The sequence below is a fragment of the Coregonus clupeaformis genome, chromosome 17, assembly GCF_020615455.1.
Source record: "Coregonus clupeaformis isolate EN_2021a chromosome 17, ASM2061545v1, whole genome shotgun sequence".
Lineage (NCBI taxonomy): Eukaryota > Metazoa > Chordata > Actinopteri > Salmoniformes > Salmonidae > Coregonus > Coregonus clupeaformis.
In genome coordinates this window covers 1,794,216-1,815,788 of record NC_059208.1, presented here as the reverse complement: position 1 = coordinate 1,815,788, position 21,573 = coordinate 1,794,216, and the positions used below count along the sequence as shown (strand labels likewise).

Here is a 21,573-nt window from a genome sequence, read left to right as displayed (position 1 = left end):
GCTGACTTTGCGTCTTTGTCTGTCCGATAAATTATTCAAATCCCAAAACAATTAAAGCTGAAATCTGTTATCAGCATCCTCCATTACGGCCCTATGTGTCCTCCATGCGGGCTCCGTACATACTCCAGTCTCTCTCCAGGCCCCCGCTCAGCATGGGGGCTAATACAGAGCACAGAAGCTGAATCTTAAACACACACACCCTGTCAGAACAAAGAAGTGAACGGTGTGTCTCAATGTGGGACTGTTTGGGGTTGGAGGACACACACAAGGATGGTGAGACCTGCATCTCTCCCTTACCCTCTCTCGCCATTCATCTCTCTCCCTTCCTCTCTCTCTCCCTTCCTCCCTCACTCTCCCCCTATTCCTTGTTTGTCGATGTTTCATGCCAATACGTGTGTGTGTGTGTGTGTGTGTGTGTGAGAGAGAGTGTGTGTGTCTGACCAACTGTTTGGTGTCTACTTGGTCATGTGACTGCCTGCTGGAGGAGGAGGGCTCCATTTCTATGATAATGATGTCAGAGTAGCACACACACATACAGACACACACTTCCCGATTCTTTATACTCAAAATACTCCACTTGGTCTCTGTATGCCCCTGAGAGAAACTTTGAAACGCTCCGTCTTTTAGTCAGTCTAAAAATTATCCCCGCCTCCACAGCACTGGCTGTTGATTGGGTGCTGACAGGCGGTTGGAGGTGATTGATAGCTCACTGGGCCAATGTGGTGACTGGGTCTGTTGAGGTGCAGTGCGCTGGTGTGATTATAGATTTTAGTGTCACTCCCGATGCTCCAACTAATAAACATCCAGGAAAGTACAGAGTCTGATACAGGGGTAGAGCCAGGCGTTCCCATAGATATATACAGTACCTCAGCCGGGCATAAAAGACCCTGACGCAGCATTAATGGTTGCACCAAACACCTAACAACTCAACTGGCACCAATAGAGAACTTACCAGCGTAGGTAGAGGGCACTGTGTTACTGTGTTTGTGTTATGTCTGGGTTGCCTTTCCTGTTGGCTAGTGTTTGGATGTCAAATCAAATCCAATTTTATTTGTCACATGCTTGGTAAACAACAGGTGTAGACTAACAGTGAAATGCTTACTTACGGGCCCTTCCTAAACAAAAACATAACACAAGGAATAATTACACAATGAGTAACGATAACTTGGCAATATACACAGGGTACCAGTACCGAGCCGATGTGCAGGTGTACGAGGTACAGTTGAAGTCGGAAGTTTACATACACTTAGGTTGGAGTCATTAAAACTCGTTTTTCAACCACTCCACACATTTCTTGTTAACAAACTATAGTTTTGGTAAGTTGTTTAGGACATCTACTTTGTGCATGACACTTTCACTTAAAATTCACTGTATCACAATTCCAGTGGGTCAGAAGTTTACATACACTAAGTTGACTGTGCCTTTAAACAGCTTGGAAAATTCCAGAACATGATGTCAAGGCTTTAGAAGCTTCTGATAGGCTAATTGACATCATTTGAGTCAATTGGAGGTGTACCTGTGGATGTATTTCAAGGCCTACCTTCAAACTCAGTGCCTCTTTGCTTGACATCATGGGAAAATCAAAAGAGATCAGCCAAGACCTCAGAAAAAAAATTGTAGACCTCCACAAGTCTGGTTCATCCTTGGGAGCAATTTCCAAACGCCTGAAGGTACCACGTTCATCTGTACAAACAATAGTACGCAAGTATAAACACCATGGGACCACACAGCCGTTGTACCGCTCAGGAAGGAGACGCGTTCTGTCTCCTAGAGATGAACGTACTTTGGTGCGAAAAGTGCAAATCAATCCCAGAACAACAGCAAAGGACCTTGTGAAGATGCTGGAGGAAACAGGTACAAAAGTATCTATATCCACAGTAAAACAAGTCCTATATCGACATAACCTGAAAGGCTGCTCAGCAAGGAAGAAGCCACTGCTCCAAAATCGCCATAAAAAAGCCAAACTACGGTTTGCAACTGCACATGGGGACAAAGATCTTACTTTTTGGAGAAATGTCCTCTGGTCTGATGAAACAAAAATAGAACTGTTTGGCCATAATGACCATCGTTATGTGTGGAGGAAAAAGGGGATATCTTGCAAGCCGAAGAACACCATCCCAACCGTGAAGCACGGGGGTGGCAGCATCATGCTGTGGGGGTGCTTTGCTGCAGGAGGGACTGGTGCACTTCACAAAATAGATGGAATCATGAGGAAGGAAAATTATGTGGATATATTAAAGCAACATCTCAAGACATCAGTCAGGAAGTTAAAGCTTGGTCGCAAATGGGTCTTCCAAATGTACAATGACCCCAAGCATACTTCCAAAGTTGTGGCAAAATGGCTTAAGGACAACAAAGTCAAGGTATTGGAGTGGCCATCACAAAGCCCTGACCTCAATTGTATAGAAAATGTGTGGGCAGAACTGAAAAGGCGTGTGCGAGCAAGGAGGCCTACAAACCTGACTCCGTTACACCAGCTCTGTCAGGAGGAATGGGCCAAAATTCACCCAATTTATTGTGGGAAGCTTGTGGAAGGCTACCCAAAACATTTGACCCAAGTTAAACAATTTAAAGGCAATGCTACCAAATACTAATTGAGTGTATGTAAACTTCTGACCCACTGGGAATGTGATGAAAGAAATAAAAGCTGAAATAAATCATTCTCTCTACTATTATTCTGACATTTGACATTCTTAAAATAAAGTGGTGATCATAACTGACCTAAGACAGGGAATTTTTACTAGGATTAAATGTCAGGAATTGTGAAAACTGAGTTTACATTTATTTGGCTAAGGTGTATGTAAACTTCCGACTTCAATTGTAATTGAGGTAGATATGCACATATAGGCAGGGGTAAAGTGAATAGGCAACAGGATAGATTTGGTATTTGTTATTTTGTTAGGATCCCCATTAGCTGTTGCAAAAGCAGCAGCTACTCTTCCTGGGGTCTACACAAAACATGAAACATTACATAATACAGAACATTAATAGACAAGAACAGCTCAAGGACCAAACTACATATATTAAAATGTTTTTACAAAAGGCACACGTAGCCTACATATCAATACATACACACAAACTATCTAGGTCAAATAGGGGAGAGGCGTTGTGCTGTGAGGTGTTGCTTTATTTATTTTTTGAAACCAGGTTTGCTGTTAATTTGCACAATATGAGATGGAAGGGAGTTCCATGCAATAATGGCTCTATAAATAGCATTAGCAGCAGTGTACAGTATGTGATGAGTCAAAAGAGTTTGTGCAAAAAGGGTCAATACAGATAGTCCTGTTGGTTCCAGACTTTGTGCATCGATACCACTTGCCGTGCGATAGCAGAGAGAACAGTCAATGACTTGGGTGGCTGGAGTCGTTGACACATTTTTGGGCCTTCCTCTGACACCGCCTGGTATAGAGGTCCTGGATGGGAGTGATGTATTGGGCCATATGCACTACCCCCTGTAGCGCCTTCCGGTCAGACGCCAAGCAGTTGCCATACCAAGCGATGATGCAGCCAGTCAAGATGCTCTCAATGGTGCAGCTGTTGAAGTTTTTGAGGATATGAGGGCCCATGCCGAAACTTTTCAGCCTCCTGAGGGGGAAGAGTTGTTGTCGTGCCTTCTTCACGACTGTGTTGGTGTGTGTGAACCATGATAATTCCTTAGTGATGTGGACACAGAGAAACTTGAAGCTCTCGACCTGCTCCACTACAGCTCTGTTGATGTGGATGGAGGCGTGCTCGGCCCTCCATTTCCTGTAGTCTACTATCAGCTCCTTTGTCTTGCTGACGTTGAGGGACAGATTGTTGTCCTGGCACCACACTGCCAGGTCACTGACCTCCTCCCTATAGGCTGTCTCATCATCTTAGGTGATCAGGGCAACCACCGTCGTGTCGTCAGCAAACTTAATGATAGTGTTGGAGTTAACCGGGAGTAAAGGATGGGACTAAGCACGCACCCCTGAGGGGCCCCCGTGTTGAGGATCAGCGTGGCGGATGTGTTATTGCCTACCCTCACCACCTGGGTGTGGCCCGTCAGGAAGTCCAGGATCCAGTTGCAGAGGGAGGTGTTCAGTCCCAGGGTCCTGAGCTTAGTAATGAGTTTGGAGGGCGCTATGGTGTTGAACGCTGAGCTGTAGTCAATGAACAGCATTCACACGTAGGTGTTCCTTTTGTCCAGGTGAGAAAGAGCAGTGTGGAGGGCAATAGAGATTGAGTCATCTGTGGATCTGTTGGGGCGGTATGCAAATTGGAGTAGGTCCAAGGTGCCTGGGATGATGGTGTTGATGTGAGCCATGACCAACCTTTCAAAACATTTCATTGCTACAGATGCTATGTGGCGATAGTCATTTAGACAGGTTACCTTGGCGTTCTTGGGCACAGGCACTATGGTAGTCTGCTTGAAACATGTAGGTATTACAGACTGGGTCAGGGAGAGGTTGAAAATGTCAATGAAGACACTTGCCAGCTGGTCAGCGCATGCTCTGAGTACACTTTCTGGTAATCCGTCTGGCCCCGCGGCCTTGAGAATGTTAACCTGTTTAAAGGTCTTACTCACATCGGCTACGTCAGGGAGCCCACTCATTTGCCTCTCTTGAGATGTGTCTTCCTCTTCTGGAACGAGCAGTACATCCACAGCTGCCGACCCGTTGAAGTATAAATATTCATCTAAATTGAGGTTAGTGATCACTGTTCTGATGTCCAGAAGCTGTTTTCGGTCATAGAAAATGATGGTGGAAATATTATGTACAATAATGATGTACTAAAAAAAGTTAAGATCAGGGTAAAAAACACACAAAATAGAAGAATTGGTCAGGAGCCCGTAAGACGGCAGCTATCCACTGCAGCGCTGTGTGAATAGCTCATATATCTCTGTCCCAGATTGGGGCTGCAGTATGTAACTCAATGGGGAATCTTAGGCCCAGCTTTGCTGAGAAAGCATTCATAGACTGACTGGCCCTTGTGTATTAGTCTCTCTCTCTCTTCCTGTTTCTCTCTCTGTTTTTCTGATTCTCTTTCATCATATCCCTTTCTTTTGTCTGCTCACTTTTCTGCTCTTTCTCTCTCTCTCCCCCTCTTTCTCTCTCTCTCTCTCTCTCTCTCTCTCTCTCTCTCTCTCTCTCTCTCTCTCTCTCTCTCTCTCTCTCCCTCCCCCTCTCTCTCCTTCTCAAATACAAACGCATCCACCGAAATGCCCTTGAATGTTAAGACTTTTTTCAAGTGTGTGTGTGTGTGTGTTTGTGAGCTCGCTGGAAATAGTCCTCTATTGGTAGTAGCTGATAATTGGTGGATGCTCTGAAGTTTAGAGACAAGCCTGGAGATAACCAGAGAATACTGTCATTTCATAAACACTCTTCCATCCCTCTAACCGACACAGAGGTCTGAATTAATATCTGTAATTGTCTAACTGTTCTCCCCCTCTGTTTCCTCTTCTCTCCTCCCCAGTGATCTTCTGTCTTCAAAGTACGTGGAGAGGCATATTTCAGAAAATGGGAAGGCTGTCATCTTCAAAGTAAGGACCTGAGCCCCATTTCTAAATCTTGTCTCTGAATTAGAATGTTCTTTCAGAAATGAGAAGGTTTGATGAGAACATGCTGATAGGGTGCACTACGGTGTCAGTAGCTACCATTAAATGGTTGATCCTTAAAACCCTTAATCTGGGATTAACAACATCCTCATAGCTCGCTGACCGTAATCTGGACATCCACCACTCTGTGCCATGCTAATCTCAGAGATTACCAATGAGATTAGGATGGCAAGATCATAGTTAAACAGTTAAAAATATTATTAGGTTATTAGGGAAATTATAATCCACACGATGGATTACTATCTCTTCTTGTTATTACTAGGAGATACTTTATTAGCCATCAACAGTCTTTACAGTGGCCAACTATGTAATAATGTTTATAAACAGCTGAGAAGCAGCAAGGTACAATAACATTATTTCTGATGCTAAGAAACCAAGAACAGACTTATCCTGTCAGACTTGTAACACCAACACCATGTAGATTAGACCTGTCATGTAACATCAACACCATGTTGATTAGACCTGTCATGTAACACCAACACCATGTAGATTAGACCTGTCATGTAACACCAACACCATGTAGATTAGACCTGTCATGTAACACCAACACCATGTAGATTAGACCTGTCATGTAACATCAACACCCTGTTGATTAGACCTGTCATGTAACATCAACACCATGTTGATTAGACCTGTCATGTAACACCAACACCATGTTAATTAGACCTGTCATGTAACACCAACACCATGTAGATTAGACCTGTCATGTAACACCAACACCATGTTGATTAGACCTGTCATGTAACACCAACACCATGTTAATTAGACCTGTCATGTAACATCAACACCATGTTAATTAGACCTGTCATGTAACACCAACACCATGTAGATTAGACCTGTCATGAAACATCAACACCATGTAGATTAGACCTGTCATGTAACACCAACACCATGTTGATTAGACCTGTCATGTAACACCAACACCATGTTAATTAGACCTGTCATGAAACATCAACACCATGTTAATTAGACCTGTCATGTAACATCAACACCATGTAGATTAGACCTGTCATGTAACACCAACACCATGTAGATTAGACTGTGGTCCTCTGTAGCTCAGCTGGTAGAGCACGGCGCTTGTAACGCCAAGGTAGTGGGTTCGATCCCCGGGACCACCCATACACAAAAAAAAAAAAAAAAAAAAAAAAAAGGTATGCACGCATGACTGTAAGTCGCTTTGGATAAAAGCGTCTGCTAAATGGCATATTATTATTATTATTATAGACCGTTCCTGAACCACTTGCACTTGACCCCTCCCCCCCTCCTACTAGCTCTGACTTTGCAGATAGCTACTTTATTGTGGAAAAGTATACTTACTATGACTGTGATATGTGGTTGTCTGACCTAGCTATCTTAAAATGGATGCACTAACTGTAAATCGCTCTGGATAAGAGCTTCTACTAAATGACTAAAATGTAAAAAATATATACACTGCTCAAAAATATAAAGGGAACACTTAAACAACACATCCTAGATCTGAATGAATGAAATAATCTTATTAAATACTATTTTCTTTACATAGTTGAATGTGCTGACAACATAATCACACAAAAATTATCAATGGAAATCAAATTTATCAACCCATGGAGGTCTGGATTTGGTGTCACCCTCAAAATTAAAGTGGAAAACCACACTACAGGCTGATCCAACTTTGATGTAATGTCCTTAAAACAAGTCAAAATGAGGCTCAGTAGTTTGTGTGGCCTCCACGTGCCTGTATGACCTCCCTACATCGCCTTGGCATGCTCCTGATGAGGTGGCGGATGGTCTCCTGAGGGATCTCCTCCCAGACCTGGACTAAAGCATCCGCCAACTCCTGGACAGTCTGTGGTGCAACGTGGCGTTGGTGGATGGAGCGAGACATGATGTCCCAGATGTGCTCAATTGGATTCAGGTCTGGGGAACGGGCGGGCCAGTCCATAGCATCAATGCCTTCCTCTTGCAGGAACTGCTGACACACTCCAGCCACATGAGGTCTAGCATTGTCTTGCATTAGGAGGAACCCAGGGCCAACCGCACCAGCATATGGTCTCACAAGGGGTCTGAGGATCTCATCTCGGTACCTAATGGCAGTCAGGCTACCTCTGGCGAGCACATGGAGGGCTGTGCGGCCCCCAAAGAAATGCCACCCCACACCATGACTGGCCCACCGCCAAACCGGTCATGCTGGAGGATGTTGCAGGCAGCAGAACGTTCTCCACGGCGTCTCCAGACTCTGTCACATCTGTCACATGTGCTCAGTGTGAACCTGCTTTCATCTGTGAAGAGCACAGGGCGCCAGTGGCGAATTTGCCAATCTTGGTGTTCTCTGGCAAATGCCAAACGTCCTGCACGGTGTTGGGCTGTAAGCACAACCCCCACCTGTGGACGTCGGGTCCTCATACCACCCTCATGCAGTCTGTTTCTGACCGTTTGAGCAGACACATGCACATTTGTGGCCTGCTGGAGGTCATTTTGCAGGGCTCTGGCAGTGCTCCTCCTGCTCCTCCTTGCACAAAGGCGGAGGTAGCGGTCCTGCTGCTGGGTTGTTGCCCTCCTACGGCCTCCTCCACTTCTCCTGATGTACTGGCCTGTCTCCTGGTAGCGCCTCCATGCTCTGGACACTACGCTGACCGACACAGCAAACCTTCTTGCCACAGCTCGCATTGATGTGCCATCCTGGATGAGCTGCACTACCTGAGCCACTTGTGTGGGTTGTAGACTCTGTCTCATGCTACCACTAGAGTGAATGCACCGCCAGCATTCAAAAGTGACCAAAACATCAGCCAGGAAGCATAGGAACTGAGAAGTGGTCTGTGGTCACCACCTGCAGAACCACTTCTTTATTGGGGGTGTCTTGCTAATTGCCTATAATTTCCACCTGTTGTCTATTCCATTTGCACAACAGCATGTGAAATTTATTGTCAATCAGTGTTGCTTCCTAAGTGGACAGTTTGATTTCACAGAAGTGTGATTGACTTGGAGTTACATTGTGTTGTTTAAGTGTTCCCTTTATTTTTTTGAGCAGTGTATATATATATATATATATATATATATGTAGGCCATGATTACAACAGCCCTGCAGCTTCCCTAGCACTCTCTCTCTCCTTCTCTCACGGGCACACACAATCTCTCTCTCTCACACACACACACACACAGACTCAGAGGGCACACACAATCTCTCTCTCTCTCACACACACACACAGACTCAGAGGGCAGTGTGTCCTACTTGTGTATGTAGTGTCTGTCTGACCCTCTTATTGTCTTGCTGTTGTTCTCAGAGTCCAGATTGTTTGAGATGATTAATCGCTCTTATCTGGTCCATCTGAGATCACTGATCTGACTGATTTAGCTCTGCACGCACACACACACACACACACACACACACACACACACACACACACACACACACACACACACACACACACACAATGCAGGTTTCTGGGTGTTTCTTGCCTCTATGAGAACTGGAGCAGAAGGTTCAGGGGAGACGGGAAGGGAGAGAGGTGCTGGATAGTAGAGCACAGCCCTGCTTATAAATAGCTCTCTCTTCCTCTTCCTATCTTCCTCGCTCTCTCTCTGACTCTCTCGCTCTCGCTCTTTCCCTCACGCTCTCTCTCTTTCTTTCTCTCACTCTCTCGCTTTCTCTCTCTCTCTCTCTCTCTCTCTCTCTCTCTCTCTCTCTCTCTCTCTCTCTCTCTCTCTCTCTCTCTCTCTCTCTCTCTCTCTCTTTTTGTGTGTGTCTCTCTCTCTCTCTGACACTCTCTGTCTCTCCCCCATTGACTGAGAGTAATATCACAGGAGTACTTCCTCCCCAGAGAAGAAGGAGGAAGGAGAGATGGGGAACTCACGTTACAACAGAAGTAACAGGGCTCTCCTCTCATCCATAGATAGTGATATAGATAGACAGGCTTTGACGGTCAGTGTCTCACTCCACGTCCCTCCCTCCCTCTCTTTCCATCTCTTTCTCTCTCTCCCTCCTCCCTGAGAGACAGAGAGAGAGAGAGAGAGAGAGAGAGAGAGAGAGAGAGAGAGAGAGAGAGAGAGAGAGAGAGAGAGAGAGAGAGAGAGAGAGAGAGAGAGAGAGAGAGAGAGAGAGATTGAAAAATTGAAATTAAATTGAGAGTGTTGTGGTAGAGCGAGAGTGTTGTGGTAGAGAGAGAGTGTTGTGGTAGAGAGAGAGTGAGTTGTGGTAGAGAGAGAGTGAGTTGTGGTAGAGAGAGAGTGAGTTGTGGTAGAGAGAGAGTGAGTTGTGGTAGAGAGAGAGTGAGTTGTGGTAGAGAGAGAGTGAGTTGTGGTAGAGAGAGAGTGAGTTGTGGTAGAGAGAGAGTGAGTTGTGGTAGAGAGAGAGTGTTGTGGTGTGCAGTGGGCCAGTACAGAGCTGCCTCCCAGTGTCCAGCCCAGGGGAGGGTGTATTGCAGGAATTGATCCAGTGATAAAAGCTGTTTTCCATCTGAGAGGCCGGCTTCCTGTCTAATGACAGTTAGACCAGGATAAATGGACCAGGAAGAGACAGCACTTAGACATCATACAAATCTATATGAATAAATATGGCTTTATGTACCAGACACACGCACATGCAGACTAACGCAGCAGAATGGGCCTAAGCACTCTGTGGTTTGAAAAAGCCAGGGAGATGGAGAGAGAGACATGGAGGGGGAGGGAGAGAGAGACATGGATGGGGAGGGAGAGAGAGACATGGAGGGGGAGAAGAGAGAGACATGGAGGGGGAGGGAGAGAGAGACATGGAGGGGGAGGGAGAGAGAGACATTGAGGGGGGAGGGAGAAAGAGACATTGAGGGGGGAGGGTAGAGAGACATTGAGGGGGGAGGGGTAGAGAGACATGGAGGGGGGAGGGTAGAGAGACATGGGGGGAGATACATTGAGGGGGAGGGTAGAGATACATGGAGGGGGAGGGGAGGGAGAGAGAGACATGGAGGGGGGAGGGAGAGAGATACATGGAGGGGGGGAGACATGGAGGGGGAGGGAGAGAGAGACATGGAGGGGGAGGGAGAGAGAGACATGGAGGGGGAGGGGGAGGGGGAGAGAGACATTGAGGGGGAGGGGGAGAGAGACATTGAGGGGGGAGGGGGAGAGAGACATTGAGGGGGAGGGAGAGAGAAACATGGAGGGGGTCGATCATTGCTGTGGCTTCCTGTCAGTAGATGATCTGATGAGAGAAACAAGAAAAAGGTTAAGATAGGCTAGAGGGGCATCTAATTTTATGGTTGATTGTGGGGGAGGGGGGTTGAGTGTGTTGGAGTATGTGAGTATGTGCGTGCGTGTTCTGTTGTGGGGGGTGGGGATGTTGAGGGGAGTATGGGATGGACCGCGGTAATTGTTTGCTAGGATAATAATTGCTTGTCAATAAATTAAATGTAATACAATGGCAATCCGGGTTATATGTTAAAATCCTACGCATGAACTGCCGACATTATTACGCATATTAATTGATAATTATGGAAAATAAGATATGCAAGATATTTGAATATATATATATATTTTAATAGTATATATATATATATATATATATATATATATATATATATATATATATATAGAGGTGACAGCATTGGAAATGCTTTTGGCAGTAAATCTGCTTCTGTTTTGTGGGTGGCACTGTGTGCTGTTTTCGATGGATGGGTCCTGGCCTCTCGGGGCCTTAGGGATCCGGAGGGACGTGGGTGGGATGGCGATCACTGGGATGACGGCTCAACTTCGGATGGGGAGGGGCTTTAGCGGGGGAATTAGTGGAGAACAATTGAAGGGTTACTTAGTAGCAATGCAAATATCACAGTACAGCTATATGGACACTCAAACATTACGGTATTTTTTATTCGTAAATTTACAAACATATATAATGATAAATAGACTTGAAACTTGTATCTCATTATGGTGTATGGTGAAAAAAGTATAGCCAGTTATAATTGTAATGGCTTAGCTGATAATAATAAAAGAATAACAATATTTACATGGCTCAAAGAGAAGGAATATAATATCTATTGTTTACAGGAAACTCATTCAACAATTCAAGATGAAGTTGCGTGGAAAAAGGAATGGGGGGGCGAAATATACTTCTCCCATGGGCAAAGAAATTCAAAAGGGGTGATGATATTAATTAATATTTATTTCGATCCGAATGTGCAAATTGTCCAAATAGATACACAAGGTAGATGGATTATTTTAAATATGTTATTGGACCATAAACAGATATGGCTCATTAACCTTTATGGACCAAATAATGATGATCCACACTTCTTTGACAATATATACAGTGGGGGAAAAAAGTATTTAGTCAGCCACCAATTGTGCATGTTCTCCCAGTATTGAGAAACTTTTGTTATTGACCAAATACTTATTTTCCACCATAATTTGCAAATAAATTCATAAAAAATCCTACAATGTGATTTTCTGGATTTTTTTTCCTCATTTTGTCTGTCATAGTTGACGTGTACCTATGATGAAAATTACAGGCCTCTCTCATCCTTTTAAGTGGGAGAACTTGCACAATTGGTGGCTGACTAAATACTTTTTTCCCCCACTGTATAATAAATGATCAACCCTGCAAGCAATTCAAGACAATATTATTATGGTGGGGGATTATAATACTGTTTTAAATAGCTCAATGGACCGTAAAGGAAATCACACCACAAACAATCACCCACATGCTCTTAAGGAAATCGTGAATGTCATGGATACATTAGAACTAGTAGATATATGGAGGCTTAAATATCCTGATCTAGTGAGATATACATGGCGGAGACTCAATCAAGCTAGTCGTCTTGACTTCTTTCTTATTTCATTCTCGTTGGCACCAAAAGTTTAAAAAGTGTTGATAGGGGACAGAATGCGGTCGGACCATCATATAATTGGCATATACATTACTCTTACTGAATTTCCACATGGGCGAGGATATTGGAAATGTAATCAAAGCCTTTTGGATGATAATTTATTTTTAACTAGGACAAAGGAATTTATAACTGACTTTTTCCGACATACTGTAACATAGGTACAGCAAATCCCCTTATTGTATGGGACACCTTTAAATGTGCCTTTAGAGGCCATGCAATTCAGTACTCATCTCGAAAACAAAGCAATTTAGCTCAAAAGAATTTATACTAACAAAGGAAATAGAAAGTCTAACAGAACAGATAGATGGCAATAAAGACTGTAACATAGAGGCTCAGAATAAATTAGAGGAAAAACAAAAAGAAATGGAGAAACATATTCAAGAAAGATCAAGTGTAATATAATATAAACTGGATGGAATATGGGGAAAAATGCACAAAATTATTTTTTTTATCTTCAACATAGGAATGCTACCAAAAATAATTTAATGAAACTGGTTACAATTGACGGAGTCACCCATGATTCACCAAATGATATTTTGAAGGAGAAAACAAAGTACTTTAAGCATATGTTTTCGTTTCAGTCGCCTCCATCTCCTCTAACTGAAGCTAATTGTAGAGATTTTTTTTCTATTGATAATGTAAAATTAACAGCCATACAGAAAGACTCATGTGAAGGTGAAATTACAGAGGAGGAACTTCTGGATGCAATTAAAGACTTTAAGTCCGGGAAAACTCCAGGGTTGGATGGCATACCAGTCGAGGTATACCAAACCTTTTTTGATATACTAAGAGGACCGTTATTAGCATGTTTTAACAACTCCTATGTAAATGGTAGATTATCTGACACTCAAGAAGAAGGTCTGATCTCATTATTACTGAAACAGGATACAAGTGGAAAATATAAAGATCCAGTCCATTTAAAAAATTGGAGGCCACTTACACTTCAGTGTTGTGATGCAAAAATTCTAGCAAAATGTATACCGCATAGAATTAAAAAGGTATTGTCGGATATTATTCATTCTAATCAGACAGGTTTTTTACATGGAAGATACATTGGAGATAATATAAGGCAAGTATTGGAAACAATAGAACATTATGGAAAATCTGGGAAACCAGGCCTGCTATTCATAGCAGACTTCGAAAAGGCATTTGATAAAGTACGACTGGGGTTTATATATAAATGCCTGGAGCATTTCAATTTTGGAGAATATCTTATAAAATGGGTCAAAATCATGTATAGTAACCCTAGGTGTAAAATAGTAAATAATGGCTATTTCTCAGAAAGTTTTAAACTGTCAAGAGGAGTGAAACAAGGTTGTCCACTATCGGCATATCTATTTATTGTGGCCATCGAGATGTTAGCTATTCAAATCAGATCCAACAATAATATCAGAGGATTAGAATTCCAGGGCTTAAAAACAAAGGTATCATTGTACGCTGATGATTCATGTTTTCTTTTAAATCCACAACTTGAATCCCTCCACAGCCTCATAGAGGATCTAGATACATTTTCTAACCTCTCTGGATTACAACCAAATTATGACAAATGTACTATATTACTTATTGGATCACTAAAAAATACAATTTTTACATTACAATGTAGTTTACCAATAAAATGGTCTAATGGTGATGTGGATATACTCGGAATACATATCCCAAAGGAAATAAATGATCTCACTTCAATAAATTATAATAGAAAGTTAGCAAAAATAGATAAGGTCTTGCTACCATGGAAAGGTAAATACCTGTCAATTTGTGGAAAAATCACCCTGATTAACTCTTTAGTATTATCCCAGTTTACCTATTTGCTTATGGTCTTGCCTACGCCTAGCGAACAGTTTTTTAAATTATATGAGAAAAAAATATTCAATTTTATTTGGAACGGCAAGCCAGACAAAATTAAACGGGCCTATTTATATAATGAATATGAATTCGGTGGACAGAAATTATTAAATATTAAAGCTTCAGTCATACAAAAGTTATACTTAAATCCGAACTGGTTCTCCAGCAAATTAGTAAGATTGTCTCACCCAATGTTCAAGAATGGCCTTTTTCCCTTTATTCAGATTACAACCACTCACTATCAGTTATTTGAAAAGGAAATAATCTCCCAAATATCACTATTTCTAAAACAAGCCATAGAAAGTTGGTTGCAATTTCAATTTAATCCTCCAGAAACGACAGAACAAATAATGCAACAAATATTGTGGTTAAACTCAAATATACTAATTGACATCGGTAGGACTGGTGGAGTTATGTTGCACATGCAGCTAACAAAAACATATGGAAATGTCTGCTCTACCCAAATTTACAACCAAATAATTGCAGCCTTACCGCAAAAATGGAAGAGGAAAGTGGAAGGGGGAGAAAGTAAGGAACTTGTCTGTCGGCCTTGCATTAAAGAACATAATTGGTTAAGGAAAACTGTGATAAATATAAAAGTATATCAGTTTCATTTAAGGACCAAAGGATTGACAGCCGTCCCATATAGATTGCAAAATAGTTGGGAAGAGATTTTTGACGTACCGATCCCATGGCATAGTATTTATGAACTGATACGCAAAACGACACCGGATTCAAAAATTAGAATCTTTCAATTTAAATTATTATATACAATTCTTGCTACCAATAGAATGTTATTTATATGGGGGATACAATCTTCCCAGTTCTGCAGATTTTGCTGCGAAGAGACAGAATCATTAGATCATTTGTTTTGGTACTGTCCATTTGTATCTTGTTTTTGGACACAGGTCCAGGAATGGCTAAAGGATTGCAATATTTACCTGGAGCTAACCTTGCAGATAGCATTACTGGGTGATCTGAAAAGTCATAGTCAATCGATCAATAATATAATAATACTTTTAGCAAAAATGTTTATTTTTAATTCACAATCTGTAGAAACAATGAGAATAGAAAGGTTCAGAATTTTTGTAAAACATCACAGTACAGTTGAAATATATATGGCAAATAGAAATCCTATATGGATGGTGTTAAGAGATAGATGGGAGGTGTTGAATGGAGCTGAAGGATGGGACTAATAACAACTAACAACAAAATAATAACAAGATAACTAATAATGTAAGCATACTGTGTCCATAATAAGTATGTAGGTTGTATTTTGGGAGCTTTTGGGAAAGAGCACAGTTAGAAAGATATGGCATATAGAAGCAAACCGGATGGACATCATGAAAATGATCGGAGAGGTTGAGAGTAGAAGAAGTTCAGGAGAAAAAAAAAATATATATATATAATTATTGTAAAATTGACTGTGTCCATAAAATGTAGATAGTAAGTATAAGCTGGAAGTAGAGGCCTAAGCATTGTTGTTCACTAGTTTACCCCAAGTAGGGAAAGGGTGGCGGGGTTGGAAAGTAATAAAGGGGAATATATATATAAAAAACATGGGGGATTGGAAGTGATGCAGACAATTACATCGATGGAAGTTACAATCTATCTGCAATATTAAGCTGATCTCTTGATTCTGTCGAACATATTAGTATTCACAGACACCACTTGGTCTGTGTGAGCAAATACTCTGTGATAGATTACTTCAGTCTCAGGATCTAAGGGTGAATGCTCTGTGATTGATTGCTCTGGATTCATCTCCTTATGAAATGCTCAGTGATAGATTGCTCTTTGTTCAGAGTGTGCAGCAATGTGTGTGTACAGTATGTACAGTACGTGTATATAGTGTGGTAGGGACAATGACCCTGTCCAGAAAGAAAACAGGCAGTCGTGTTGATCTGTAAGGAGTGGATATGTGTTTAAATGGATGGTAGTAGCTCCACCTTTTAACACATTGCTGACATCTTTGGTTGTTTCTGGGCAGGAGGTTGGATTGGCTCTAAAGTAGGCCCCGTGTAGCTCAGTTGGTAGAGCATGGCACTTGCAACGCCAAGGTTGTGGGTTCGTTTCCCACAGGGGGCCAGGGGGGCCAGTATGAAAATGTATGCACTCACTAATTGTAAGTCGCTCTGGATAAGAGCGTCTGTTAAATGACTAAAATGTAAAGTTACCATCCTCTATGTCACTGACAGTTGTGTTAATCTGTCACTCTTTCTCTCTCTCTCTCTCTCTCTCTCTCTCTCTCTCTCTCTCTAGGGAGGAGAACATTGTTATTACCAGGGGAGAGTGCAGGACATCCCTGAATCCTTTGTGGCCCTCTCCACCTGCCACGGCCTGCAGTGAGTATTCTGTGTGTGTGTGTTTTCCTTGCATCAGTGTTCCCTTCCCCCTGTGTTCCAGTCTCAGGCCTAAATAGCAATTATCCCATTTAGGCATTATGCCAGTATAATTATTGCAGACTAGCTGATCTCTCTCTCTCTGTTGATATTGGGTGCTTGTGTGTGTGGTCCAGTCATGACACGCAATGGCCGCCACTCAGAGCCAGTTTCCTTTATGTTGTGTTGGTCCCACCTGGGCCTGATCCCAAGGCTCTTACAGGGAGCTGAATTGAACACCAGGGCGCACCATTTGGGTAGCTTGATGCTACCAACCACCTCAACATACACATACAGTCATACTTTATTTATCTTTCTGTTCGCACACAAACACCCCCCCCTCTCTCTCTCTCTCTCTCTCTCTCTCTCTCTCTATCTCCTCTCTCTCCTCTCCTTCTTTCTTTCTCTCTCTCTCCATCTCCATCCTCTCTCTCTCTCTCTCTCTCTCTCTCTCCTCTCTCTCCTCTCCCTCTTTCTTTCTCTCTCTCTCTCTCTCTCTCTCTCTCTCTCTCTCTCTCTCTCTCTCTCTCTCTCTCTCTGTCTCTCTCTCTCTCCTCTCCTCTCTCCTCTCCCTTTCTCTCTCTCTCTGTCTCTCTCTCTCTCTCTGTCTCTCTCTCTCCCCCTCCATCCTCTCTCTCTCTATCCTCTCTCTCTCTCCATCCTCTCTCTCCATCCTCTCTCTCTCTCCTCCCTGCAGCATTGTCCTGTGGGACGTCTCTGTTTCTCCCGCTGGTATATTTAGTTGTGCTCTAAAGCAGCGCTTTCTCTGAGAGAGAGATGGGTCAGCTGGAGAAAGCCCTGCAGGGAGGTGTGTGTGTGTGCGTGTTGTGTGTGTATGACTGTATTGGGATATATCTGACAGTATTGGGAGTCTCGAATGCAGAGGAAACACACACACACTCAGAAGAAACACACACTTGTGTCAGTCAGAGAGATGCACCTCTTCTATATCCATTTCTCAGCAAGATGAACGACTGATGGAGGGAGAGAAGGGGAGAAAGGGTGAGAGAGAGAAGGAGGTAGGGAGAGAGAGAGAAGGAGGGAGGAAGAGAGAGATAGTGCTCAGAGTATTTCTCTTATGCTGAGTCAGGTCTTTACCATAATGTACATCATGCCTTGCCTTCATATACACACACACATATACACACACCTTGTCGTGCTGCAATATAACATTAACAGACGGAGAAGGGATGGAACTCAATGTAATGTACCTGTCCCAGTGTATATCAGGCTATAAACCATACACCATGAGACACAGAGACAACTGTTCTTCATGTAGCAAACAAAATGAAAAAGCACATTGTGACAGTGTGACCATGAGTGTGCTACTGTTTACAGACACACACACAGCATCCTGACCCTATCTCTCCTAGCCTGATCCACCATCCTGACCCTATCTCTCCTAGCCTGATCCACCATCCTGACCCTATCTCTCCTAGCCTGATCCACCATCCTGACCCTATCTCTCCTAGCCTGATCCACCATCCTGACCCTATCTCTCCTAGCCTGATCCACCATCCTGACCCTATCTCTCCTAGCCTGATCCACCATCCTGACCCTATCTCTCCTAGCCTGATCCACCATCCTGATCCTATCTCTCCTAGCCTAATCATTGTGTGTAAGCTCGTGAGATCAGGATGGTGGATCAGGCAATCTGTCTTCTGTCCTGGGTGATAATTAGTCTCCATATAACTGTGTGTTTGTGTTTGTGTTTGTGTGTGTGTGTGTGTGTGTGTGTGTGCTGACCCATCCGCGTTCGTTAGACATAAGGTCAGTGAAATCCCAATAAGGCCGTGACAGTCCCATCATAGCAGCCTGATCAGAGAGAGAGAGAGAGTGTTTGTGTGCCTCTGTGTATGTGTGTGTGTAGTGTCTGGCAGAGACAGTTGGTGCTGTCTCTGCAGCATCATCCCAGCCTGGATGTGAGGTGTGTGTGTGTGTGTGTGTGTGTGTGTGTGTGTGTGTGTGTGTGTGTGTGTGTGTGTGTGTGTGTGTGTGTGTGTGTGTGTGTGTGTGTGTGTGTGTGTGTGTGTGTGTGTGTGTGTGTGTGTGTGTGTGTGTGTGTGTGTGTGTGTGTGATGTTTACCCTCATTCCTATAGTACACACTTTGACCTGAGCAATATCCTAAAAAGCTTCAGATAAAGTTAATTGATGATGTCCGCTTCACAGTCGCACGTCAGCCTGCACACACACACACACACACCCCTCAGCCTAGTTTGCAGGGACAAGGGGACCTTCACATATATGCTGGATGGGAAATTGATCTGTGAGCGTTTAAGATGATTGCTGCCCGTAATGACACACAGAGGTCACTACAGAGGACGTCTACCTATCCTTCCTGTGTGTTGTGTGTGCGTAGTAACCCAGAGTTACTGTTTTAGACATACATCTTCTAGTTGACCTCTCCGTTGTGCTTGACCTTTTCATTCCCATCACAATCACTGCCATGGCACTTCTTCACAGTAATACTGTATTGCAGATAGTGTTGGAGGCACAGAGAATACACCCTATATCGGATATCAATATCCAGTCATTGCAGATTGCACCATTTATGGTCTATATTTGAACTGACCGAACCAAGACAATATTACAGACTGTTTTCCTTGATGGAGAAAGGCCTAAAGGTGGTGGTTAAGGCTAGTGTTAGTTAGTAGTGTTAGTTAGTAGTGTTGGTTAGAAGTGTTGGTTAGAAGTGTTGGTTAGTAGTGTTTGATGTACCATGAGCCAGTCCTCCACAATTAAGGTGCCACCAACCTCCTGTGTAGTACATGTCTTTATATTGGTACATGTCTATGGATGGTACATCAAACACATGGTTTCAAGGAGTTTGATGCCATTCCATTTGCTCTGTTCCAGCCATTATTATGAGCCGTCCTCCACTCAGCAGCCTCCTGTGATGTACCAGTATAAACCATCCATAGTCACCTATCCCTCTTAGTGCCACTACAGACACACACACAGTCCTCATCAGTTACTGTAGAGAGAAGAGAGAGGGCTGGCATTCATCTTGTTTACTTCTGCAATGACTGGCGGCCATATTGATCTATTTCTCTCTTTTCTCTCTCTCTCTCTCTCTCTCTCTCTCTCTCTCTCTCTCTCTCTCTCTCTCTCTCTCTCTCTCTCTCTCTCTCTCTCAGTGGGATGTTCTTTGATGGGAATCACACCTATATGATCGAGCCTGGAGGAAAGGACGGCGTCAGCGTGAGTACCTCGGCTAAGCCTGGCCTTGGCCATCCATTCACACATGTGCGCACGCACATACACACGCACGCATACTGTGTAATAGTAGTCATCTGGACTGAATGGGATTAGAGGGTCTTGCAGACCGGACCGTGAATGCAGATCACACAGCAGACTTACCCTTACATTACACGTCCCATAATTAACATTGACTCCAGAGCAGAGAGATTATCCGCTAGCGATCACTAAGGACAGAGCAGAGCTGACCAGCCAATTAGATAATGAGGAATAGAGGGATATAAAACAGTATATGGTTGTATTGATAAGGGAGAGTTGATGGTTTAAAGCAGCATCTGTCGCCCTGAGAGAGAAGACCAAGCACTGATTCTGATGTGTTGATGTGAGAGACACTTTTTCTTCTGTGTGTGTGTGTGTGCTTAGGGTGGAGGTAATCAGGAAGGGAAGAAGGGTATATTTGTGTGTGTGCAGTGTTTCCCCTAGGATTTTTTTCAGCAGTGGCGGCAAGGGTAGGGGGGTGGATGAATTACTACTAGCGTTAGCGCAATGACATGTTAGCTGTTCCCATAGACATCCCGTCATTGAGCCACCGACTATCCATTTAAAAGCGCATATATAAATGTGTGTGTTTGTGTGTGTGTGTGCTTCTGGCATAGAGAGCCGCCTTCTTAAAATTCCTATCCATATGACAGGTTTAGGGCCTGTGGTGAGGAGGAGAGAGGAAAATGAGAAGAGGAGGTGTGAAATGAGTCAGGGAGAAGGGAAGGATAGAGGAAGGGAGAGAGGACAGAGACAAAGTGGGAGTGAAGGAGAACGAGGGGGCGAGAGAGAAACATAAATGAACATCAACACTTGGACCCTGTGGATTTGTGACACATCTGTTTTAGAAGCCTCCTTCATCCTTCCCACCCTATCTTCCTTCCCTCCTTCTCTCCCTCTGTCATTCCTCTGTAGTCTTCCTGGAGGGACTGAATTATTGAAGCAAGGGAGTGAGTGGGAGAATTAGGGAAAATTGCGCTCCAAGATCTCTTAACTCAGAAAATTCCTGCAGCGCTCTGCTAGTCACACACACATACAGTACATCCAATGTTGACATCTTTAGGCTTATCTTGCAAGCAGTAAGCTTGCAGTGGCAGTGTGTGTCATCTCTACGTTGTTAGCCATTAGCATCCTGGCTCCAGGACAAGGCAATGCTGTGCTGCTCTCAAGCCCAGTGTCGGCTGTCAGTTTCTGGGCTTGGAGCCGCATATACATCTGCTGTCTTGGGGCTACTCTCTGTCTCTCTCTCTCTCTCTTTCTCACTCTCTCTGACAGTCTGCTTGGGTGTGCAGTTCATTCTGAGTGGCTTGTCGCAAAGACACACAGATGCCTGCTGGAAAGATCAAGTAGTGCCCTCCCTGCCCTGCATGCCAAGTTTGATACACAGACACACACTCACCCACACCCACAGACACTGCTGTACTTGCATCCTCTCTGCAGCGTTCTGTTTGTACACCCTCTGTCAGCAGACAGTGTTTTTAAAAGTTTATTTTGAGCGTATTTGTTCACCCTGCTTGTGTGTGTGTGTGTGTGTGTGTGTGTGTGTGTGTGTGTGTGTGTGTGTGTGTGTGTGTGTGTGTGTGTGTGTGTGTCTGTGTGTGTGTGTGTGTGTGTGTGTGTGTGTGTGTGTGTGTGTGTGTGTGTGTGTGTGTGTGTGTGTGTGTGTGTGTGTGTGTGTGTGTGTGTGTGTGTGTGTTTTTTCTCAGA

General features: G+C 43.5%; 1 protein-coding gene across 2 annotated transcripts in view; it reads left to right on the top strand.

Moving 5' to 3' along the window:
* Nucleotides 1-21,573, top strand: part of LOC121543223 (disintegrin and metalloproteinase domain-containing protein 22-like) — a 102,570-nt gene that overhangs the window by 51,000 nt on the left and 29,997 nt on the right. For both annotated transcript variants that reach the window (XM_045226004.1, XM_041852966.2), the window contains exons 4-6: nt 5,437-5,503; nt 16,510-16,592; nt 19,767-19,830. In XM_045226004.1, coding sequence (XP_045081939.1) covers nt 5,437-5,503; nt 16,510-16,592; nt 19,767-19,830 — 214 coding nt within the window. The remainder of the gene's footprint in view (nt 1-5,436; nt 5,504-16,509; nt 16,593-19,766; nt 19,831-21,573) is intronic.